We start from the raw sequence: 20,888 nt of genomic DNA, 5'->3' as shown, positions 1-20,888 counted from the left end.
TTTTTTTTCTTTTGTTCTGCCCGAAAGGGTCTTAGATGTGAGACTCAAATGTAACTGACCAACTTGTATACCATCATAGTATGCAAATAAAGAATATTGAATACATTACCCAGTCTGTACGTTATGGAGGTATGTAGTTTTGTCTACAAAAATAAAAGTTTATTTAAGAAAATGACACATGAATCTACAAGATCATTGAGGTCACAGTATAAATACACCTTGTCGCAGCCACCTATAAGACTTGCCTTATGTTCAAATAATTGTTATCTCATATGTATTAAAATATATAATAAATTACCTTATAAATTTAAATATATGAATACTATTGAATTAAAAAATTATTTGTAATTGGTTAATGGAAAATTTTATTATGATCTCAATGAATTTTTAAATAATTAAGGCATGCATTTTAATCTATCTGATATTCGTGAATGTTATTTTTCCTGTATTGTAAATAATGTTTGTATATGTCTGCAAAGATAGAGTTTTGTGGGACTTAGCCATATGTTTAATTTAAAGACCAAATTATGTACCCAAATTCATACAATAAATGATTTGATTTTGATTTGATTTATTCTTTACCTAACATCATTTTTTCACACAAGACCAGTAGAAATACTTGACTATAATTTCCACGATTTTCCTAAATATTTTGATAATTACTTAACAATAATGATAAATTAAATTAAATTATTTAACTTTAAAAAATTATATTTCTGAATTTCAACCTGAATAAATAATTGATGACGATAATGTCTTTCTCAGTCAAAAACCTAACAAAAAAGCGGCCTAGTGCGAATCGAACTCGCGCACCGAAGGTTCCCTACATTACACGAGACATTTGTAGGTATCACGTATTATTCAACAAAAAATGTTTTTTCATGCAGTTTGAGAGACTGATAATATAATTTTAAATTGGTACCACGACTCGTTCTTGTGACAAACAGACAAACGGACAGAAGTAACCCTATAAGGTTTCCTTTTGAGGTACGAAACCCTAATGCCGATATACTTATAAAGATCGTGCTCGTAATTTCGTAGAAGTATCACTTCGCCAACAGAGCTAGCAACATGGCAGTCACGTATATTTTTATCGTGGTTCTAGGCTTGCAAAATGTATTTATCAATTCAGGTTACGCGTTTGGTTTACTACCTTTCAGCGGCTTAAAGACAATTGGTGACCTGTTGCAATTAGCCAAAGAGTTTCCTAAATTAATTGACGAGATACAACAACTCATAGAACACGACGGCCTGAAACAATACAGATTAGGAGAGGATAATGAAGACAAATACCTAAATGCTACTCAATTAATGCATAAATATGGTCATGATGCAGAAATTCACCATGTTACAACTGAAGACAAATACAAACTGACGATGTACAGAATTCCGGGTAAAGGAGAACCTGTCTTTATAATGCACGGCTTGTTGATGAGTGCTGTAGATTGGCTGACGGTCGGACCTCATAAAGCTCTCCCATACATACTAGCGGAGCAAGGGTACGACGTATGGATGGGCAACGCCCGCGGCAGCTCTGTAGACTCACGGGGCCATGTATACCTATCTGCAGAAGACGATGTTGCCCGTTACTGGGATTTCAGCTGGGACGAAATCGGCCGTTACGACCTGCCCGCTATGATCGACTATGTACTGCAGGAAACTAACCGAACTGCTGTCAAATACGTAGGCCACTCACAAGGAACAACGTCATTCTTCGTGATGTGCTCAGAGAGACCGGAATACAACGAAAAAATATCAATAATGGTCGCGCTCTCACCAATCGCGTATATGTCACATATGGAGAGCCCCCTTACAAAGCTCGTGTCTCCAGCTGCAGGGGCCTTCGGAGAAATAATACGCAATGTGATAGGTTTTCACCGTCTTAATCCTCAAAACCCATTGATTGAAATTTTAACAAAAATTATTTGTGGCACTACTGAACTAGCTACCCTTATTTGTAGTAATATGAATTTCCTGGTTTCTGGATTTGGCATTGGTCAAATGAATGTAACTAATCTGCCTGTGATTTTCGCTCATGCGCCTGCAGGAATCGCATTTAAGCAACTGTTCCACTACGCTCAAGAAATTAATTCGGGGGAATTCGAAAAATATGATAATGGGCCTATAAGGAACTTACAACTTTACAATTCTATGAAGCCGCCCAGGTATTCATTGGAGAAAGTAAGCGCACCAGTGGCGCTTTTCTACAAAAAGAAAGGAGATTGGTTTGCAGGCTACAAAGACGTCCAGAAACTGCGCAAGAAACTTTCCAACGTTGTAGATTTCTACGAAATTCCATTTAAAGGTTTCTGTCATACAGATTTCGTCTGGGGAAAGGATGTTAAAGAATTAGTTTACAAAAGAGTTTTGAAATTATTTAAAAAATATTAAGGACATCGCACTCGCTACTAAATAAATTACTTATGACAACCGTGCGGTGTTTTTCCTTATTGTTAAGAACCTTCACGCCCACACACACAGCCTATATACACAGCGCTATGTCGCAGGTTCGAAGTTGGATTACAGTAAATAACCTAGATAAGAATGCCAAAAAAAATGTAAGACTTCAATAGGGCCCACATGTCACTAGCGGCCAAGCTACTTAATTAAATTCAGCAATTAAGGATTCGACGACTCTCAGATGTACCCACTGCTAGACTTGTTTACTTCAATTTTTTTCATAGCATAATATCTTACGGCATTTTGCAGTGGGGCCGAGCTGCAGATGTAGAAACTATTTTCATTAGCCAAAAAAGACCAGTTAGCGCTATTCATAATCTGTGTCGTCGAGACTCTCTGAGAGAACTGTTAAAAGAAATGAATATACTTACTTACTGTCTGTTTGTTGCGAGTCAGTATATTTATTAAACGTAAAAAATTATCTCTCCTTCCGAGGAACTATGAAAAACATACTTGCTATACAAAGAACAAAATAATATTGTTATCCAAAATTCATGATTAAGTACATTAAATTCATCTCTTTTTACCCACGACGGAACGGAGCAGGTATATGCGTTTAGGGTGAGAGATGTTTGTGTGTGCGTTTGTGCAAAGTAATGTTACTACTTATCTTCTAAACTAATGATCCGATTTTGATGCGGTTTTTTTTTGGTTATGGCAATGGGTCGCTTAGGAATACGACCATTCTGCCAGTGTCGAAGTGATCAGAAAACAAACTGAAAAAATTTGACAGGTTGAATAATTTTAAACTGTAGGTAGAAAGATAAACCTCGAGTTAACCTGCAACAAGACAAAACAGGACGTCACAAAACGTTTATCACAGTTAATATTGTATTTACATATATATTTACAAATTAGTCTAATTAGAGGGGAGTTAGTGTACAAGAGGAGGGATTTAACATTTATAGGTTTGGGTATTTCAGGAGGGAGAATATCGTAAAGAGAGACTGGTCTAAGAGAGCAGTTGAACAGAACATGTTCAGTCGTTCCGTCTTCGATGCCGCATTCACAAATAGACGAGTCCCGGATTCGGAGTTTATTTAGGTGAACAGGGATACAAGAGTGACCCAATCGGAGCCTGCAGATTAATGCGGTTTTCAATAACGGGTTTGTGTTTGATGAGTTCATGTTATTAGACAGGTGTCATGTCTGTAACTCACTAGGGGGCGCCACAATATTAGTGTTTAGAGTCAATATTATTCGAAACGCCTCTTCAATTTATAATAGCAATTTATTTGCAATAGTTTTTATTAGTTAATTGTTTTTGACAGGCGTTTTTTTTTCGGTTCCATTGATTACACGTAATTACGTCGAACACGGTGCTGTTTCATTGCTACCTAAATCCCTTAAAAATCAGTAAAAAGTCATATCAGGCATATTCACGGTCCTTCGAGCCGAATTTCAGAGAAGATCATAAACAATAAATTGTAGATAAATTAATACGAAGTGATTGGCGAAGATTAAAGAAAAATCAAGATCGACTATAAGTGGCACGTGGATTGTGTGGTCAAGTGAATCAAATTCATCCAATTAATCCTCATTTAATTCATAAAGTTGAACCCATCACTCAATAATCAAGTAGTATTAAGTAAAGCAAAGTGTTGTTAATTACGGTTAGTATAATTTTAATTACATTTATTATTACCCACGACGGAACGGAGCAGGTATATGCGTTTAGGGTGAGAGTGTTTTTGTGTGCGTTTGTGCAAAGTAATGTTACCACCTATCTTTTAAACTAATGATCCGATTTTGAGGCGGTTTTCAATAACGGAATTGTGTTTGATGAGTTCATGTTTTTAGACAGGTGTCATGGCTGTAACTCACTAGGTGGCGCCACAATATTAGTGCAAAACAATGTTGCAATATGATCAAAACGAAATGTCCGATTACAATTATTCTGTTTTCAGCAATGTGTACGTGGTAACTTAATGCATGTTCCCAAATAATAAAAATTACGTCTTTAACTCACTAGAGGGCGCTACAATATTAGTGAAAAATAGTATTGCAATAATATTAAAACGAATTGTCCAATTTCAATGCGGTTTTCAGCAATGGGTTCGTAGTTGAATGGTGCATGGTCTAAGATAAGTCTTATGATATTAACTCACTAGGGGGCGCTGCTATATTAGTGTGAAACGTTTATATTGCAATATTATTAAAATTAAAACGTATTGTCTGATTTCAATGCGGATTTCAGGAATGAGTTCGTGAGTGATTGGTGCATGTTCTCAGATGAGTGTTATAGAGGTAACTTTATAATATTTAATAAGGAACTTAATATTATGTGGTAGGATGAATCACACTTATTGTTTTGCGAGATCTTATCTACACATTGGCCCCGATTCCTGCAGACTATTTTAGGTTATATCCGTCATTTTCGTATCCGTCGAAAAGGAAAGGGACGGATGATTCACAGCTCTTAATTTTAGGAAGAATGAGTAAATTAATGTGTCGGGTTATTGACTGACGTAAAATTTTTAGACGGTTGGTTTAGATTTGTGCTTAAAATTGACGTGTGTTCCATAAATTTTATGCTTGTCGATTACCCGTCCCTTTCCTTTTCGGCGGATAAGAAAAGGACAGATATAACTTAAAATAAAATTAAATGGTATTTACAGGAATTAGCACCATTATATAGATTATAATTCGTATATGCTCTCTAAAAAGTGTGAAATAAAATAAAGCAAAATTAAAAATTTTGAAAAAAAACCCACGACGGTAAAAATCTCATCGAAAAAGAATAAAATAACTCAAAACCCTCGACTTAACCCAATTATTATGTAACGAAATATTATATTAGACTTAAAAATACTTTCTAAAAAAGAGTTGATATCTCATTGACATCGGTAATAGATATACTTAAGTACCTAAACAACGAATATGGATGTTTACAGTTATTTTCCTAACGTGTCTGTTTCTCGAAGATATACTAATTAAATGTAGCGATAATAATTTTACCATAATACATAACCAAGGAATATCCGACGGGGGCTGCCTTTTCTATATGAAATTTCAACAAAAATTTAATCATACTCATAAGTGTATTTTATATCGTCGTTAAACATCTACAATTCTTCAATAATTGTATTCACGTCACTAGAAAAACTTTAGCTGGGTTAATGGCAGCCCCCGACGGATATTCCTCGGTTCCTTTTATTCTTATCTTTTACCGTTGGGAAATGCGTTGCGTGGTTATGGGGGGCCCCCCGGGTGTAGGTGCACCCGGTATACCCAATAAAGTCCAATGGTGTTCCAAACAGCCTTCCTCTCCCAACTCTACCAATTACACCCGCATTATAAAACTATCACAGGGAAATAACAAGAAGGAGGTGAGGCCTTGCCTAGCTGTTACCTGTACTGTTATTCAGCAGCTGTGCGCTAGCGCAGCACCTAGAAACTTATATTGTGTGTAATTCGTGTACAGTTTCATTATTAAACATGCAGCTACGAATTATGGAAATAACAATTTACCTACCAAATCACAATGATAAACTAACATTAGAAGTGAAGAGTTTGTTATAGACAAAGTTAGACATCGATGTTCATCAAGCTCCTCGTTTCGAATGCTCAACTGTCTAACAACAGTCATATCATAACACAACTTTACTCGTAGTGGATAGTTTGCACATGCTTACCCAAACACCTAAATTTATGTATTTCGGGTGGTCTCATTAAAGACTATATCGCAAAGCGCCTAGATATAATTTTACCCAGATCTGTTCTTGTTTGTAATATGAAGTACATATTAGCTTGTTTGACTATGTCGTATAACGACAATACAGTCAGTAGGTAGTCAATTTGCGATCAATTCGTTTTACGATGAGGTCAATAATTCAATATAAGATCTACGTAAAACGATATCTAGTCGTTTTACGATATAGTCTTAAATGTATGTAGTCAGATTGCTATCTAGACAATGTGAGACAAACCCTGTTCGTCCGAAATAAAGGTTTTTATTATTATTTGTACCTAGTCATTTCATCTTCAGGCAACGAAACGTGGGCTGGGATCCCACCCCTATGTTTTGCTTCCTCGTTTATAATATAAACGATTAAGGTCTGGATTTGCCTGCCCGTAGGTAAGCATGTCCACCCTCGGCCACATGGTCACTTACTATCAAGTGAGATTGTGATCAAATGTTTGCCTATCGTGCATAACAAAAAACTCGGAACTATGGAGCCCCGTATTTTGGAAGCGTGCGTGTATTATTATCTATTTCAGGTACTTGAGTACTTTTTTATAAATTATAAATAAAGTGTTGTTTGTTGAGTAAAATCGTGCTTGTTGCCTAGTTACTTTAATACTATAACCATAACATAAACAAGCCTGACACGTCCCACTGCTGGGCACAGGCCTCTCCTCAATCAGCCAGAGGGGGTATGGAGCATACTCCACCACGCTGCTCCACTGCGGGTTAATGGAGGTGTTTTACGGCTTATAACCGGGACCAACGGATTAACGTGCCCTTCGAAGCACGGAATCACCTTACTAAACCAACCAACCTATCCTAATCTAAGCTGGGTCAGTCAGCAGACGGGTGTCGGAAGATGATATAAGTTTTATTTGAATTGACGACAATGATGTACCTATCCAAGTAAACAATTAAAAAAATAAATGTGTTTGAATGTTTGTATGAGTGTATGTATGTGTGTGCTTATGTTTAAGCGTATGTAATAGATATAACATCGGAGACGTTGTGGGTGGGAATATTTTATAATTTTCGAGTTTTTATGCAAGAGTTCACACTGAAATTCGAAAAGATCGAAGGCACTTTATCATACAAACTCCCGCCACTCGGCCTGCAATGTTTTCAGTACCGCCTCTACGTGTGAAGATCATTAAACCTTTTCTAGCCCATTCGATCACACTGCTGATTTTTTCCACTCCCCTCGAATTTGCGCGATTTCCGGCTAATCGCTCCGAAAAGAAATTTAATACCAAAATCACTTGATTATGTAAGCTACGCCAGGAATACTTCAACAAAGTGAACTTCATGTTAACCCCATGGTAAAGAAATACCAATATAATTTAGTCGATGATAAGAGATCAGGTATATTGCCAACACTATTAGAGGATCGGCCACCCAGGTTGATATCCATTATCTAACATCATTTTTTCATACAAGACCAGTAGAAATACTTGACTATAATTTGTACGATTTTCCTAAATATTTTAATAATAACTTCACAATAATGATAAATTACATAAAACATTTGTCTTTAAGCCTGGCATATGAATAAAAAATTCAATTTCAACCTGAATAAATAATTGATGCCGATAATGTCTTTTTCAAACATAAACCTAACAAATAAAGCGGCCTAGTGCGAATCGAACTAGCGCACCGAAGGTTCCCTACACTACACGAGATATTTGTAGGTATCACGTAATCAACAAAAAATGATTTTTTCATGCAGTATGAGAGAATGATAATAAAATTTTGAATTGGTACATCGACCCGTTCTTGAGACAAACAGATAAACGGACAGAAGTAACCATATAAGGTTTCCTTTTGAGGTACGAAACCCTAATGCCGATATACTTATAAAGATCGAGCTCGTAGTTTGGTAGAAGTATCACTTCAACAACAGAGCTCGCAACATGGCAGTCACGTATATTTTTATCGTGGTTCTGGGCTTGCAAAATGTATTTATCAATTTAGGTTACGCGTTTGATTTACTACCTTTCAGCGGCTTAGAGACAATTGAAGACCTGTTGCAATTTGCCGGAGAGTTTCCTAAATTAAATGACGAGATACAACAACTCATAGAACACGACGCCCTGAATCAATACAGATTAGGAGAGGATAATGAAGACAAATACCTAAATGCTACTCAATTAATGCATAAATATGGTCATGATGCAGAAATTCACCATGTTACAACTGAAGACAAATACAAACTGACGATGTACAGAATTCCGGGTAAAGGAGAACCTGTCTTTATAATGCACGGCTTGTTGATGAGTGCTGTAGATTGGCTGACGGTCGGACCTCATAAAGCTCTCCCATACATACTAGCGGAGCAAGGGTACGACGTATGGATGGGCAACGCTCGCGGCAGCTCTGTAGACTCACGGGGCCATGTATACCTATCTGCAGAAGACGATGTTGCCCGTTACTGGGATTTCAGCTGGGACGAAATCGGCCGTTACGACCTGCCCGCTATGATCGACTATGTACTGCAGGAAACTAACCGAACTGCTGTCAAATACGTAGGCCACTCACAAGGAACAACGTCATTCTTCGTGATGTGCTCAGAGAGACCGGAATACAACGAAAAAATATCAATAATGGTCGCGCTCTCACCAATCGTGTATATGTCACATATGGAGAGCCCCCTCGTAAAGCTCGTGTCTCCAGTTGCAGGGCCTTTCGGAGAAATAATACGCAATGTGATAGGTTTTTACCGATTCAATCCTCAAAACCCATTGGTTGAAATTTTAACAAAAATAATTTGTGGCACTACTGAACTAGCTACTCTTATTTGTAGTAATATTAATTTCCTGGTTTCTGGATTTGGCGTTGGTCAAATGAATGTGACTAATCTGCCTGTGATTTTCGCTCATGCGCCAGCAGGAATCGCATCTAAGCAACTGTTCCACTACGCTCAAGAAGTTAATTCGGGGAAATTCGAAAAATATGATAACGGGCCTATTAGGAACTTACAACTTTACAATTCTATGACGCCGCTCAGGTATTCATTGGAGAAAGTAAGCGCACCAGTGGCTCTTTTCTACAAAAAGAAAGGAGATTGGTTTGCAGGCTACAAAGACGTCCTGACACTGCGCGAGAAACTTTCCAACGTTGTAGATTTCTACGACATTCCATTTGAAGGTTTCTGTCATACAGATTTTGTCTGGGGAAAGGATGTTAGAGAATTAGTTTACGAAAGAGTTTTGAAATTATTTAAAAAATATTAAGGACATCGCACTCGCTACTAAATAAATTACTTATGACAACCGTGCCGTTTTTTTCCTTATTTTTAAGAACCTTCACGCCCACACACACAGCCTATACACAGCGCCATGTCTCAGGTTCCAAGTTGGTTTACAGTAAATAACCTGAGGAGCTCAGTGGCGCAGCGGTAAACGCGCTCGGGCTGCGATTGTTAAAGTTCAGCAACTTTCGCAAAGGCCGGTCATAGGATGGGTGACCACAAAAAATGTTTTCATCTCGAGCTCCTCCGTGCTTCGGAAGGCACGTTAAGCCGTTGGTCCCGTCTGCATTAGCAGTCGTCAATAACCATCAATCCGCACTGGGCCCGCGTGGTGGTTTAACGCCCGATCTCCCTATCCATCCATAGGGAAGGCCCGTGCCCCAGCAGTGGGGACGTTAATGGGCTGATGATGATGATGAAATAACCTACTTTTGAATACCATACATTAGCGGGCTAGCTACTTAATTAAATTCAGCAGCATATGCCGTCGGAAGGATTCGACAACTCACAGATGTACCCACTGCTAGACTTGTCTACTTCAGCTACTTTCACAGCATAATACCTTCCGGCATTTTGCTGTGGGGCCGAGCTGCAGATGTAGAAACTATTTTAATTATTCAAAATAGAGCAGTTAGCGCTTTCATAATCTGTGTCGTCGAGACTCTCTGAGAGAACTTTTGAAAGAAATGAATATACTGACTGTTTGTTGCAAGTCAGTATATTTATCAAACGTAAAAATGTATCTCTCCTTCCGAGGAACTGCGAAAGACATCTTACTATACAATGAACAATGATAATATTGTTATCCAAAATTCTAGATTAAGTAAATTAAATGTGTTGCTCTGACGTACGCATCTATCGGTATATTCTACCTTTTCAATCTTATTGCACTAGCAATAAAAAAACAAAAAAAATAGGAACCTACCAGGAAGAACGCGTGCGATGATCCCCTTCGTTCCCATACCAATCAGAAAGCGCTTATTAGAGTAATACGGTGAATTTTCTGTACCGTGTACACCAAGATTACCGAGCCTACCGATGCCGCGCCAACAAGGCAGGAAATTTGTACCTTCTGTGCGTTTTAGGTGTGTAGTTATAGCTACTTACTTCAGTTTCGGTCCGGTAGGTATATAACCTCGAAACAAGCTCAATATGTGAAAAACATTTTGTTTTCACAAAATATCGGCAAACTGTCAACGCCAAAAGTTAATCTACTATAAAAAATGTGTAGAATAGAAATCTGTATAAACATTGGAACCTTCCTATTTTTGTTTTTTTATTCAGTACCGACATAACATATAAATTAAACGTATTTAAACATAATACTGAATGAGTACGTGTTGTTTTGTGATTTTCTAAACATTTTAATTACATTCGGGCCAGTCACAAAATGGTACAATTGGCTTTCAATATATAGTTTGGTGTCCGTCAAAAAAGTTGGGCGCTGGGCGAGCTCGCTCCTTCTTAGGCCTCATCAATGCCATCGGGCAAGTCTGGGGCCAAGAGCAAACCCACGAAAGGAAAAAAAAAATTCTATAGACTTTCAATTATCTAGGCTCCAATGGGTGGTCTAAGTAGACCAGTCCATGAAATCAGCATTAAATGTGATGAAAGAACACAATTCTGCAGTTATATTCAAGATAAAATAAAGATTTCGAAGGAAATCATAGCAGTAACCACGTAATAGTACATGATTATGATCGGGTCTATACGTGACAATTACCTTTAATAAGGTTAAAATCAATTACCTGCCTGATTAAAAACCTTATCTCACCTTATTTTAAAGTGACTATAGTAATGACCAATTAGTAATCTAAATCTTTATCTTAAGTAACCTACACTTTGTTATTCAAGGATCAGCAGCCGTAATATAAAATGACAATATTAACGCGCGTGACGCGATATTTGAACCAATTGAATTGCTATATTATATAAAAAAACGCGCTCGCTATGCGTGAGCATCGATTGTTTAGAAATAACATACCTACGTATTGCCTACTGAAAACGTACAAACGCAGCAATGTACTTATTTTATTTTTGAAACAACTTACTAACAAGTAAGTAAGTACAAGTTATTGTCATGTTATTATCATAAGTACTCAAGTCGTTAGGAGGGTTTTCTTAGTACCTACTTTTTAGCAAGTTGCAAATTTTGCCAATTAAGGTAAGAGGCAACTAAATTGACGTAAAAGTTTTACATGCCAATAAAAAATTGGACTTCGATTTCGAGCTTACCAGCCCCGTATCCGTGACTGGTACAGAAACCCTATTACCCTTTATTTATTTAGCTTGGTGATTGGGACTACAGTTGAAATTGAAACCATCTCTCGAACCAATGTACCAGCTAAAGCTGGAGGAAATGCGACCGGAGGGTACCGACCGGGGTATCTACTGGGACTCTTGCAAACAAACAGAACAATGATTGTAGATATGTTTGTATAGGGATATTGCGTCTCTCTAATCTCTGAAGCCTTTCAGAGCAAGACATACGTATAGGAGCGATTTGTGGGTTCTGCACATTTTAAGGAAGTATTAGGCATATCGTCATCATTTTTATAACGCAGTGGTGTGATGTTACCTGGAGTCACGCACAACAACAATTATATAACAGTTGCTAGAAATATTCTGATTCAAAATTATATTTTTCAAAATATATTTTTTTATACCTGCTACCTGAAATTATATATACCTAAGCATATCTATAAGCACTATGGCTGGTCGAGAACTCTTCAGAATAGCGTTTGCGTCCGCCTTTTGCTCGCTTCAAACTACTAGCTCAGTTAAGTGGAAACCATTTCTAATGTAGGTTACACTAGCTGCGAGAAATAGTATAGCTGCTAAGTATTATGTTTAAATACGTTTAATTTATATGTTATGTCGGTACTTATTAAAAAAAACAACAATAGGAAGGTTCCAATGTTTATACAGATTTCTATTCTACACATTTTTTATAGTAGATTAACTTTTGGCGTTGACAGTTTTCCGATATTTTGTGAAAACAAAATGTTTTTCACATATTGAGCTTGTTTCGAGGTTATATACCTACCGGACCGAAACTGAAGTAGCTATAACTACACCTAAAACGCACAGAAGGTACAGATTTCCTGCCTTGTTGGCGCGGCATCGGTAGGCTCGGTAATCTTGGTGTACACGGTACAGAAAATTCACCGTATTACTCTAATAAGCGCTTTCTGATTGGTATGGGAACGAAGGGGATCATCGCACGCGTTCTTCCTGGTAGGTACCTAATTTTTTTGTTTTGTTATTGCTAATGCAATAAGATTGAAAAGGTAGAATATACCGATAGATGCGTACGTGAGAGCAACACGTTATATATCGTTTCGTAGTAAAAACGTATCGAGCTATCTCTCCGACCGATTTCGGCCATGGCGACCACTTCGACTCCTAGTCGGCACGACGCTGATGCGCCCGAAGATGGCTTATGTAGCCTATTTTTACAGTGAACTCCCGCGCACAGTGAGGGCACGTGAGCACACCGTTTTGGTAATTATAATGAATAGCGGCAGGGGGACGGGCCTTCAACTCATCACGTTTAGCGTCGAGGTCTGCCGTGCGCTGTTGCTCGAACTCGTGTACTCGCCTCATCACCAGCCTGCGCCATTCTGGGCGCTGTGCTGCCAAACCCTCCCATTGAGAAGGCTCAATGTTGCATCTTTTCATATGCCGCTTCAGAACATCTTTATACCTGAGGAGCTGTCCGCCATGTTTTCGCTTACCCTCCTCAAGCTCAGAATAAAAGATGCGCTTCGCCACTCTCTCCTCCGCCATACGTGTTACGTGACCACACCACCGAAGCTGCCGACGCATCAAATAGGCCTCAATACCACCGATATTGGCTCGTCGTAGCACTTCGGTGTTACGTATTCGGTCAGACCATCTGATCTTCATGATGGCACGTAGGCATTTTAGATGAAAATGATCCATCGGAGTCGAGTAAACGGAAGCGGTCAGGTACGCAGGATATATTAAGGTGCGCAGACGTTCGCGCAAAACGCAGGCGCACACACTCGTCTTACCCCTCCTTGCTTCAGTGGAACGGAAAACCGATACGACTGAAGGAGAGGTCAGATGATGTGTCTAGCCGACGATAACTATTTGCCCTCTATCGTCGCCCTAGGCCATCGACCTTGCCTTGCTGAGTCGCCAAGTCAGCCAAGCCCTTTTGCATATCTGCATTGTGCTGCCTTTCTCACCGAAACAGACTTTATGCGCTTTGCGCGAGGGAAGCGCATACGAAACTTGCCCACCGAAGTAGCAAGCCCCTCATCCAGGTTTAGCCCGTGCGCCGACACGGTTTGCCAGGGTGTGGCCGCTGCAGGCATCACAGCTACTTGGAGCCACTGGAGAGAGTTTGTGGTCTAACAACGGAACTAACACATCTCTGTCACTTCCATAGAAGTCGGCTGGCAGAGATAGGCGTTATTAACCCACTACACCCCTAAAAACGTATACATAACCCAAAAAAGATGAATTTAATTTACTTAATCTAGAATTTTGGATAACAATATTAAATATTATTGTACATTGTACAGTAAGATGTCTTTCGCAGTTCCTCGGAAGGAGAGATACATTTTTACGTTTGATAAATATACTGACTTGCAACAAACAGTCAGTATATTCATTTCTTTCAACAGTTCTCTCAGAGAGTCTCGACGACACAGATTATGAAAGCGCTAACTGCTCTTTTTTGGATAATTAAAATAGTTTCTACATCTGCAGCTCGGCCCCACAGCAAAATGCCGGAAGGTATTATGCTGTGAAAGTAGCTGAAGTAGACAAGTCTAGCAGTGGGTACATCTGTGAGTTGTCGAATCCTTCCGACGGCATATGCTGCTGAATTTAATTAAGTAGCTAGCCCGCTAATGTATGGTATTCAAAAGTAGGTTATTTCATCATCATCATCAGCCCATTAACGTCCCCACTGCTGGGGCACGGGCCTTCCCTATGGATGGATAGGGAGATCGGGCGTTAAACCACCACGCGGGCCCAGTGCGGATTGATGGTTATTGACGACTGCTAATGCAGACGGGACCAACGGCTTAACGTGCCTTCCGAAGCACGGAGGAGCTCGAGATGAAAACATTTTTTGTGGTCACCCATCCTATGACCGGCCTTTGCGAAAGTTGCTGAACTTTAACAATCGCAGCCCGAGCGCGTTTACCGCTGCGCCACTGAGCTCCTCAGGTTATTTACTGTAAACCAACTTGGAACCTGAGACATGGCGCTGTGTATAGGCTGTGTGTGTGGGCGTGAAGGTTCTTAAAAATAAGGAAAAAAACGGCACGGTTGTCATAAGTAATTTATTTAGTAGCGAGTGCGATGTCCTTAATATTTTTTAAATAATTTCAAAACTCTTTCGTAAACTAATTCTCTAACATCCTTTCCCCAGACAAAATCTGTATGACAGAAACCTTCAAATGGAATGTCGTAGAAATCTACAACGTTGGAAAGTTTCTCGCGCAGTGTCAGGACGTCTTTGTAGCCTGCAAACCAATCTCCTTTCTTTTTGTAGAAAAGAGCCACTGGTGCGCTTACTTTCTCCAATGAATACCTGAGCGGCGTCATAGAATTGTAAAGTTGTAAGTTCCTAATAGGCCCGTTATCATATTTTTCGAATTTCCCCGAATTAACTTCTTGAGCGTAGTGGAACAGTTGCTTAGATGCGATTCCTGCTGGCGCATGAGCGAAAATCACAGGCAGATTAGTCACATTCATTTGACCAACGCCAAATCCAGAAACCAGGAAATTAATATTACTACAAATAAGAGTAGCTAGTTCAGTAGTGCCACAAATTATTTTTGTTAAAATTTCAACCAATGGGTTTTGAGGATTGAATCGGTAAAAACCTATCACATTGCGTATTATTTCTCCGAAAGGCCCTGCAACTGGAGACACGAGCTTTACGAGGGGGCTCTCCATATGTGACATATACACGATTGGTGAGAGCGCGACCATTATTGATATTTTTTCATTGTATTCCGGTCTCTCTGAGCACATCACGAAGAATGACGTTGTTCCTTGTGAGTGGCCTACGTATTTGACAGCAGCTCGTTTAGTTTTCTGCAGTACATAGTCGATCATAGCGGGCAGGTCGTAACGGCCGATTTCGTCCCAGCTGAAATCCCAGTAACGGGCAACATCGTCTTCTGCAGATAGGTATACATGGCCCCGTGAGTCTACAGAGCTGCCGCGAGCGTTGCCCATCCATACGTCGTACCCTTGCTCCGCCATTATGTATGGGAGAGCTTTATTAGGTCCAACCGTCAGCCAATCTACAGCACTCATCAACAAGCCGTGCATTATAAAGACAGGTTCTCCTTCACCAGGAATTCTGTACATCGTCAGTTTGTATTCGTCTTCAGTTGTAACATGATGAATTTCTGCATCATGACCATATTTATGCATTAATTGAGTAGCATTTAGGTATTTGTCTTCATTATCCTCTCCTAATCTGTATTGATTCAGGGCGTCGTGTTCTATGAGTTGTTGTATCTCGTCATTTAATTTAGGAAACTCTCCGGCAAATTGCAACAGGTCTTCAATTGTCTCTAAGCCGCTGTAAGGTAGTAAATCAAACGCGTAACCTGAATTGATAAATACATTTTGCAAGCCTAGAACCACGATAAAAATATACGTGACTGCCATGTTGCGAGCTCTGTTGTCGAAGTGATACTTCTACGAAACTACGAGCACGATCTTTATAAGTATATCGGCATTAGGGTTTCGTACCTCAAAAGGAAACCTTATATGGTTACTTCTGTCCGTTTATCTGTTTGTCTCAAGAACGGGTCGATGTACCAATTCAAAATTTTATTATCATTCTCTCATACTGCATGAAAAAATCATTTTTTGTTGAATACGTGATACCTACAAATATCTCGTGTAGTGTAGGGAACCTTCGGTGCGCTAGTTCGATTCGCACTAGGCCGCTTTATTTGTTAGGTTTATGTTTGAAAAAGACATTATCGTCATCAATTATTTATTCAGGTTGAAATTCAGAAATGGAATTTTTTATTCATATGCAATAGCCAGGCTTAAAGACAAACATTTTATTTATTTTATCATTATTGTTAAGTAACTGGGTCATACACAAAACGGGGTTCAAAATATTGAAAAATAAAAAGATCCCAAATTATTGAAAATTCGTGTTTATTTATTAGAGATCAATCGAAATGTCACAATGACAGTAAAATACTAGATCGTTTTAGGAAATTATAACAATTATGGCACTTTTTTAATTTTTGATGTTCACAGAAGTGACATAAGCCACAGAAAAGAACAAAATCAGTCAAGAAATCAACATTACTCCTTCTAGACACTTATGTTTTTCATTTATTTTATGTTTATACTAGTATAAACTCTAGAGCCCATTCGCACGTAGTGTATTATGTGATTTTCGAGTAAACAGCTTTAAAAAAATATATAAGTATTACAAAATTAACCCCTTTTATGTCACGTCACCCCTTTGTGATGGTTGTAAAGCAATGTGGTAAATATTTTTTAATTTCTTTAAATAATGAATATTTTCTAGTATTTTGGAATCCCATTTACTTACTTGTTAAAATAATAGAAGTTTCATACAAACTTTGCAACCTCTTTTTACTCCCTTAGAAGTAAAATTTCGCAAAATACCGTCTTAGAGAGCATCTATATCCTAAAAGAAACCCTATGCCCCATGCAAAATTAAAGATTAGGTACTAGTAGTTTCTGAGATTTTCTGATGAGTGAGTCAGTGAATGAGTAACCTTACGCTATTATAATATTTACATACCTATCTTAATTATTGACTTATTTCAATCAACTATAACAAAGGTATATCAAAATAAAGGTTTTAACAAAAACTTCGATTTTAAAAGCCATAAGTATGTTAAATTACTTATCAAAGAACCACGTGATCAGAAGCTACAGTACCTATCCACAGAAGGCAAAATAATATTTATCAGTAATCGCTGATTCTTTGGTGGTAAGTTTTCATGATCACCATCATCAAAGATTGCTGGAAAATTTTTAGCATACCTATATGGTGAGATTTCGTCAATTTACCATAACCTCCACGAGTAAATCCCAATTAGGGTAGAGTGAGGTACATCCATCGTAAGATGAACTAAGTACCCTCAGACTAGCCCAATTGGAATATAGTCGTAACATAAAATAATGCAAAGCAAAAGGATAAAACAGTTTTCAATTAAATTTTAAATCATTTAAAACATTTACACTTCAGAGGTCACAAAAGTGCTCAAGACAGACATCAACTAAAGTACCTTATCCGTACTTATCGACGACGAAACGTCCTAAACATAACATTAGTCTTTTACAAAGTTTTTCGATAAAATCCCACGCGCACTTTAGGGTCTAACTGTGAAAGTCTTGCGACAGTTTTAATAGAAGTTTTCAAAGTATCCGTGGCAAGGGCTTTATTTGAAAATATCGATAGGACATCGATGTACTTATTCCCGAGACATTGTGGTTCAACGAGACAACGACATTAATTCTGTTGATTTGCTTTTTATACCAATTTTCTTGTTTCGTGAACTGTGCGATGAACATATTTAATACAATTTTAACTCCTGTCTATATACTTCATACAGTCCAGCTTACTTCCAACAAGGTTAATAGAAAGCGTACGATAAAATCGAAACGAAAGAAAATTATATTTATTTTCACGACGGAGATTTCTAAATAAGTTCATTTGCGTTTACTCAGCAAGTTTGCGACTTCAGGAATGGAAGCAGCAAATTCTGTGCATCTAGTAACAAAAATGTAGGCAGATTGCATAGACTGGCTGAATTTTACCATTAGTTTTCAGTCGAGCTAACCGAGTTCAGGTGCGGGCTAGTCACGGTTTCGCATCACAACTCGGGCTTTACACCACTGAATGCGATTTTATGAGTTCGAATTCATGTTTTCCGGATTTGCATAAAACTTAAACATAGCTGGCGAGACGTGGTCGTATACATCTACTATACAACTCTGCCTACCCCTTCGACGATACAAGCGTGATTCTATGTCATGTTATGTATTATTTTTACAAGTTTCGAATCGGACGTGAGTAATTAAATAACGAATAACATGCCAAAGCCTTTCGACGTTTTTAAATGTTTTCTCTAAAACTCTGTAGACTTGCCAAGACTGCCGTTTTGCTAAGATTTATCGCAGTTTTACTCATTGTTTTTAGTTTTCGACGGTAAAAAGCAATCCTGCTGTAACCCACAAAATGCAAAATGTTCACCAGAGCCCAAAAACTTTTGAAAAATTTGAAAAAAAATCATATCTCCTAAACTATTACGCCTATAAATGTAATTTTTAGAACCAAAATGTATTTTTTGATTATCTATCAAGTCAAATACCTAAAACTTACTAGAAGTTAATTTAAGCCTATGTTTGTGTGGGTTACAGCAATCGCACTTTTTTTTCTGTTACACAAAGTTGCTGTAAATGAAGCAGGTAAATGTATGGGCCACTCAAAATCAAGTACTTTATTTATACGCAAAATTGCTGTAAATCACTTATAATAACTATTCCTATATACGCAATTTTGATGTAAATGTCACAAGTCTGTGTTAGCTGGTGCACTTAATTGTTTTAACTAACAGAAGTTGTGAAATGATAATAAAATTAAAATGATGTAAGTATGGAATGACAATTATATGAAGTCATTTTAAAATGTTAAAGAACATAAACCCACTAATAAATAGCTAAATTATGAAATAAAAAATTACCATCTTGCATACATCTAAGCAACAATAGTGTACTCCGCCCGCTTAAAGCACGGGAAATACTACCTGTAGCGTGCTATACTATTTAACAGGTAAATTGTGAGATCAAAAAATTATATACACTACTCCTACCTAGGTATCTATTGAAGAAAATACTTCTGTAGATTTGCCGCAAATGGCATTATTTACTTGGCTAGACAAATGGGGGGCGCTGAGGGCGCGTACCCGGTACAAAATATAAGACAACAGGCCTGAGGGTGCCCAGTTAGGCAGATTAGCCGCTGTACTTAAAGCTTTGAAGGTACTCGGAAGCCAACCTTTTTCTGCGGCTACCCACTCTGCGACCTGAGGCGTGAAGTAGGAGGTGTATTTTAAAGTACTCTCTTGCGCGGTGACAAACGATACCACCGTTACCGCTCCTGAGACAGCGAGTCTCACCGGGAAGGGAGTGGTAGCTAGTGCTCTGTGGGACGGCCCGCTAAGCTTCGTACCGGTACAGTCCTGCCACGCCTAGGCCGTTAAGGTCGAAGCATGGCTCTCCCAATGGCAGGCGTGACAAAGGAACGAACGCGCACATTTGTTCGCTCGCGCATCCCTTTGGCGCCAGCCGCTACTTCGAGTCGCAACTCGCCGCACACCAAATACGACGCCCACGCCATATTTCGCTGGCGGAGATCTTCGGCCATCCCCTTTTCCACTGCCCCTACCCCAACTCCCTAGAGCAGAACATGTCGGGAATAAGAGGATAACAACACCGCCAGAACGGTAGTCAACGCACCAAAACCTATATCGATCTCCGGTTTCTCCATGCCCTCTTTGGACATGGAGACGACACCACCGCGCTCATACGCGGCGGTTTACACTACCCCTGGCTCACCCCCACATGCGCCTCCATGTCTATCCCTGCGGATGACGCCCACGCCTGCGCCCGCTCTCGCTCCGGTGAGTTTGCAATCACTGCTCGCATTTGCGAGCAAGAAGGTTCCGCCCACAGTGGTGAATCATCTGCCCAATTGGACGCACCACTTCCGACAGGTGTGGGATAAGTTAGGCCATGTTCGCAACGCGCGTCCGTACGGCAAAAGAGTACGCTTCCTGGCGAAAACCGATGAGGAGTTCAGGCTTTACCAGCGTTACGTCACCAACCTGGAGAAAGACACTGGACTCTTTTGGTTCACGTACACAACCCCGATGGAACATTCGCTGAAACTGGCGACCCGCGAATTACCGGAGGATACCGACATCGCAAAACTCGAGGAGGAGCTGAAGAACCGAGGCTACGAACAGGAGTATATCCGGTCCATCCAGGCCCGCACAGGCAAGCCTGGCTGCATCTTCTTCGTGGAGATCCGGCAAACACTGGAGTTCCAAAAGATCTACGAAACCTCCGAACTCCTATATGCATGCCCGGTATAAAAGTTAAAGCATAGAGAAGACCCAAGCGCCACAGTGCCACCACTGCCAATAATTCCGGCACAGCAGCCACAACTGTCATCGTCCCATAGCCTGCGTGCGATGCGGTATGAGCCATGCGGCGAAAGACTGCATGCCTCCCCGTGAGGAACCGGCTACCTGTTGCAACTGCAGCGGACTTCACCCGGCTAACAGCTCATCCTGCCCGGTAAAAGTGCGTGAGCTGGCAACACGAATGGAGGGCACTACGCCATCAACGAGTGCAAGAGCCTCGAAACCCACAGCAGCAGCTACCGTCGCGAAGCATCCCAGCGAACTGACAGCCCAGAATTCGCACTTGGCA

The 20,888-nt window shown here is 39.4% G+C and overlaps 3 protein-coding genes across 3 annotated transcripts; 2 read left to right on the top strand and 1 right to left on the bottom strand.

Moving 5' to 3' along the window:
- Nucleotides 1-1,071: 1,071 nt before the first annotated feature.
- Nucleotides 1,072-2,401, top strand: LOC126369145 (lipase 3-like). Its single transcript, XM_050013437.1, has one exon. The coding sequence runs from the start codon at nt 1,072-1,074 to the stop codon at nt 2,389-2,391; it is 1,320 nt and encodes a 439-aa protein (XP_049869394.1). The 3' UTR covers nt 2,392-2,401.
- A 5,657-nt stretch (nt 2,402-8,058) lies between these two features.
- Nucleotides 8,059-11,817, top strand: LOC126369144 (lipase 1-like). The gene is made up of 2 exons (XM_050013436.1): nt 8,059-8,799; nt 11,704-11,817. Exons 1-2 carry the CDS (start codon nt 8,059-8,061, stop codon nt 11,815-11,817), a joined length of 855 nt encoding a protein of 284 aa, XP_049869393.1.
- Nucleotides 11,818-11,916: 99 nt separating this feature from the next.
- Nucleotides 11,917-19,956, bottom strand: LOC126369143 (lipase 1-like). Its single transcript, XM_050013435.1, has 4 exons — nt 19,911-19,956; nt 15,321-16,000; nt 13,610-13,756; nt 11,917-11,973 (listed from the first exon to the last, which is right to left on the bottom strand). Exons 1-4 carry the CDS (start codon nt 19,954-19,956, stop codon nt 11,917-11,919), a joined length of 930 nt encoding a protein of 309 aa, XP_049869392.1.
- Between the last annotated feature and the right edge of the window lie 932 nt (nt 19,957-20,888).

The sequence above is a fragment of the Pectinophora gossypiella genome, chromosome 8, assembly GCF_024362695.1.
Source record: "Pectinophora gossypiella chromosome 8, ilPecGoss1.1, whole genome shotgun sequence".
NCBI lineage: Eukaryota > Metazoa > Arthropoda > Insecta > Lepidoptera > Gelechiidae > Pectinophora > Pectinophora gossypiella.
This window is presented reverse-complemented; position numbering and strand designations above follow the sequence as displayed.